At 37.8% G+C, this 3,829-nt stretch overlaps 1 protein-coding gene across 1 annotated transcript; it reads right to left on the reverse strand.

Annotated features, from left to right (window-relative positions):
* Positions 1-2,742: 2,742 nt before the first annotated feature.
* On the reverse strand, positions 2,743-3,606 carry LOC112466463 (golgin subfamily A member 6-like protein 22). The gene has a single exon (XM_025034555.1). It carries the CDS (start codon positions 3,604-3,606, stop codon positions 2,743-2,745), a length of 864 nt encoding a protein of 287 aa, XP_024890323.1.
* Between the last annotated feature and the right edge of the window lie 223 nt (positions 3,607-3,829).

Genomic DNA, 3,829 nt, shown 5'->3' on the forward strand with positions numbered 1-3,829 from the left:
ATTTCAAAAATAAAGTGAAATCTTTAAATTGTGCCAATTGCAAAAAGAATATATATATTGCTATGAAAAATAGTTGAAAAAAAATTTAAGAGGTAACAGTATAAAATAAAAATATTTAATTAAAATAAATATTTAATTAAAATAGATAAATATATTTAATTAAAATAAATAAATTTTTTTTGTAAAAAAACTTGGCGCTGTTTTCTTACTTTCGTCGCATTCTTCCCTAAATGATGTTTATTGTTTTTTTATTCAATCAAAAATTTTAGTACTAATTATGTTTAATTTTAATGTTAAAATTTTAAAATCTAGCAGCGCCAAGTTTTTTTTACAAGAAAAATGTATTTATTTTAATTAAATATATTTATTTATTTTAATTAAATATGTATTTTAATTAAATATTTTTATTTATTTAAATTAAATATGTATTTTAATTAAATATTTTTATTTTGTACTGTTACCCCTTAAATTCTTTTTCAATTATTTTTCATAGCAATATATATATTTTCTTTGCAATTGGCGCAATTTAAAGATTTCACAGCTTTTTTTTGAAATACATGTCACTGCGGTTGAGTTAAGTAATATAATTTTGTGATATAATAATTTTGTTAAAAAGAAATTAAAGCTACTACCACTTAGATTGGATTTTTAGATTTATACATATCACTTAGGTTGAGCTAGATAACGTAATTTTGTGACATATTTTTGTTAACGAAAAATAAAGCTTCTAATTAGATTGGATTTTTGAATTTACAAAATGCATTGCGTGTATTTGGCGCCTTTTTTTTATCTTTTTTGAAAAAAGTAATGTGGTATTGTGTATACTTGGGAGTATTATCATGTTCAACGGGTAACTGCAGCAATCTGTGAACTGTCAAACCATATTGAACGCTGCTATATCACTTAGATGCAGCTGCTATAGCGGTATCCTTGTTGAGAATATGTTTTATCCAGCATTTAATTGTTTTAATTAAGAAACTTTTGCCAGTACCTCCTTCTCTACTAATGTATAACATAATTGTAATTGTTCATTCGACGATGTTACGGTATTGATGACTCTATCAAATGATACTCTTCTTTGATCTTTATTTAGTTTTGAAATCATTTCAGATATATCGATTTCCTGAACTAATTTTTTACCAAGATCTTTAAAATCTTGCATCGCTTCACCAGCCTCAATATTTTGAACACCTATTAGATTATCAGGATTATCTTGAGACTCGTGCTGTTTTTCTAAATCATCTAAACGTTGTTGAACCAATTGTTTTGAAGTTTCAAATGCTTTTTGCAATTCCTCTAATTTTTTACGATACTTCAATGCTTTCTCAAAATCTAACTTTCCCTCGTAAAATGATTCTGCATAAGTATCACATCCATTTTTAAGATCTTCCAGTTTCTGCCATGGTTTAAACATAAGCAGTAATGAAAAGAATATACTATTATATCACACGTGTGTCGAAAGTGGCCCATTCCGTGCGCGCCATCTGTGCGCGAAATAGCCAATTCCATGCATGAGAAATTTCTCACTATATTCCCGCACTCAGTGCGGGAATATAGTGAGAAATGTCATTCTTGCATGACTCATTGCCAACACTCTCCTTATTTTCCCCACTCATTCTGTGTTTTTTCCACTAGAGTCCTCTTATTTCTGACATGTTCTTAACGACATCTCGCGGCGCACTACGCGAAACACTACACGTGTTTCCGTGCGCCGCGAGATGTCGTTAAGATTCTTCAACTTCAATGCTACGCGAATTACCACAGCAATACTCAGACATAACCTTCCCTGACACGAGTGACACGTACATAGTAAAGTTATTGTGAGCATACACAGTAAAGTGAACATACACATAAATTCGAAAATGAGTAACAAAAACATCACACCAGAAACGCCAGAAACCGAGACCGACGGCCAACTAACACCTCAAGAAATAACACAAACTGCAAGAAACGCGATAGAAAATCTTACAGTTACAAACGATACTTTATTTGCCCCAAAGGAGCCTTAAAGGGCGTTTTTGAGGAACCTCCGCTTATCGCCTATGTACTCTCCTTCATTCCTCTCCTCCTCTATTTCACTATACCCTCCACCCTTCTAGCCAATCCTTACCTTTGACCCTATTCGCAATCGCTTTTCTCTATACTGCAGTCTTCTTTTCTTTAGTCGTGTGTATCGTTACGCGGCTCGCTTTTCGGTCGCCACGTGCGTCTCTTACCTGTTCCCCTTCTTACTTTCTATCCCTTCTCTCGAATTCCCGTTCTTGCCACCTGTCCGTTGCACACGTTGCGGCGACGTCGGTCTGTTCTGCCAACTTCTATCTCTTGTTTTGCCATCCGTCCGTCGCACACGTTGCGGTGAGTTTGCGACGCGTACGTTATGTATCCGCCTTACTTCCTTCTCGCCTCCTGTGCCATTTCCTTGTCTTTACCATCTCCTCCAGTCATTCCTAGCCTCTTTCTACGGGCTCCTTTTCTCCGACTGTTTTCTCCTACCCTACCCCGCCTTTTCCTTGCCTCTATTTCCTGCACCTCCACTTTGCCTTTCTCGCCCCCTCCGCTACTCCTCCACCATCCTCCTCCTCCCTTTTACACTCTTCCAGACACTCATAGCTCCCTTACTATAATCCACCTGTTCTTCCGCCGGGGGCTAGTAGGGACTCGTCTAACTTAATTCTATTTCTTGAGTTGGACTTCCGTTTTTTTTGCTTCTTTCTTTTCATATTTTTCTCTCATACGTCTCAATCACACTGCTCTCTTATCCATCACTTCCCTTCTCCTCCCTCCCTCTTGTCTCCTTTCCTCTATCGCTTTCAACCATTCCTCTCCCTCTCCCCCCTCTCCTAGTAAATTCTCCACCACATCCTGCCACTTTTCTCCATCCCATTTCTTCCATCTCGTACACTCCTCCCATATGTGTTCCCAAATTTCCTCCTCCCTCTCGCATATCCTACACCTTCTATTCTCTTTTTCCCAATGCAATCCTTCCCTTATTTCATTACCGAGTCTGAACCTCGCGACCCTGCTCCACCTTTCTTCCTCCCAGTTTTTCTCTAAGTATCCTGGAATCTCGTCCTTCCTTATAAATTTATACCACTTGTTGTATTTTGATTCTACGATCTTTTCCATCCTTTCTTGTTTTTGCTTCGCCTTCTCTCTGCTCTCCAGATTTTCCACTTCTAACTCTTCCTCCTCTTTAACTCTCACCCCCAGCTCTTCCAGATAACTTTTCCTTTCTTGTTCCCATTTTCCTATTATTTTCCCCCTCTTCCATCTCTCTTTCATTTCCTCTAGGCATTTCCTCGCTATTTCCTCTCCGTTGCCTTCCTCTAATTTCTTTTCGAACTTCCACGCTCTCTTGCTTGCCCTGCCTCTCATCTTCTCTCTCTCCACTTCATCTCTCACCATATATCCGGGTGTCCTCCAGTTTAGCCCAAATATCCATCTGATATATCTTTCGTGTATACTTTCTACCTCCACCCTTTCTTTCCACCCCCACACTTCTGCCCCGTATCTTATCACTGTCCATATCAGAGTATCATACAGCCAGATCCTTCTTCTCCAGTCCTTTTTCCACATTCTTTTCCCTATCCCCCACACTTCCCTCATTACTCTCGCCGCCTTTCTTCTTCTCTCTCTGATATGCGCCTCTTGCCCCCCATTTTCCTTCAGCGTATATCCAAAATATTTAAATTCCTTAACTTCTTCCAGTTTTTTTCCTTTCCATCTCCAATCATACTTTCTCTTCCTTCCTCCTCCCTTCCTGAATCTCATTATTTTTTATTTCTCTATGCTCAATATCAGTCCCTTCTTGTCCAAGTATCCCTCTAGC

This window comes from Temnothorax curvispinosus, unplaced genomic scaffold (assembly GCF_003070985.1).
Source record: "Temnothorax curvispinosus isolate PA1 unplaced genomic scaffold, ASM307098v1 QBEX01016220.1, whole genome shotgun sequence".
In the NCBI taxonomy this organism is placed as follows: Eukaryota; Metazoa; Arthropoda; class Insecta; order Hymenoptera; family Formicidae; genus Temnothorax; species Temnothorax curvispinosus.

Bases quoted from the DNA above. Each gene is read 5' to 3' on its own strand.
- LOC112466463 (XM_025034555.1), bottom strand. From the start codon at position 3,606: ATGAGGGAAGTGTGGGGGATAGGGAAAAGAATGTGGAAAAAGGACTGG.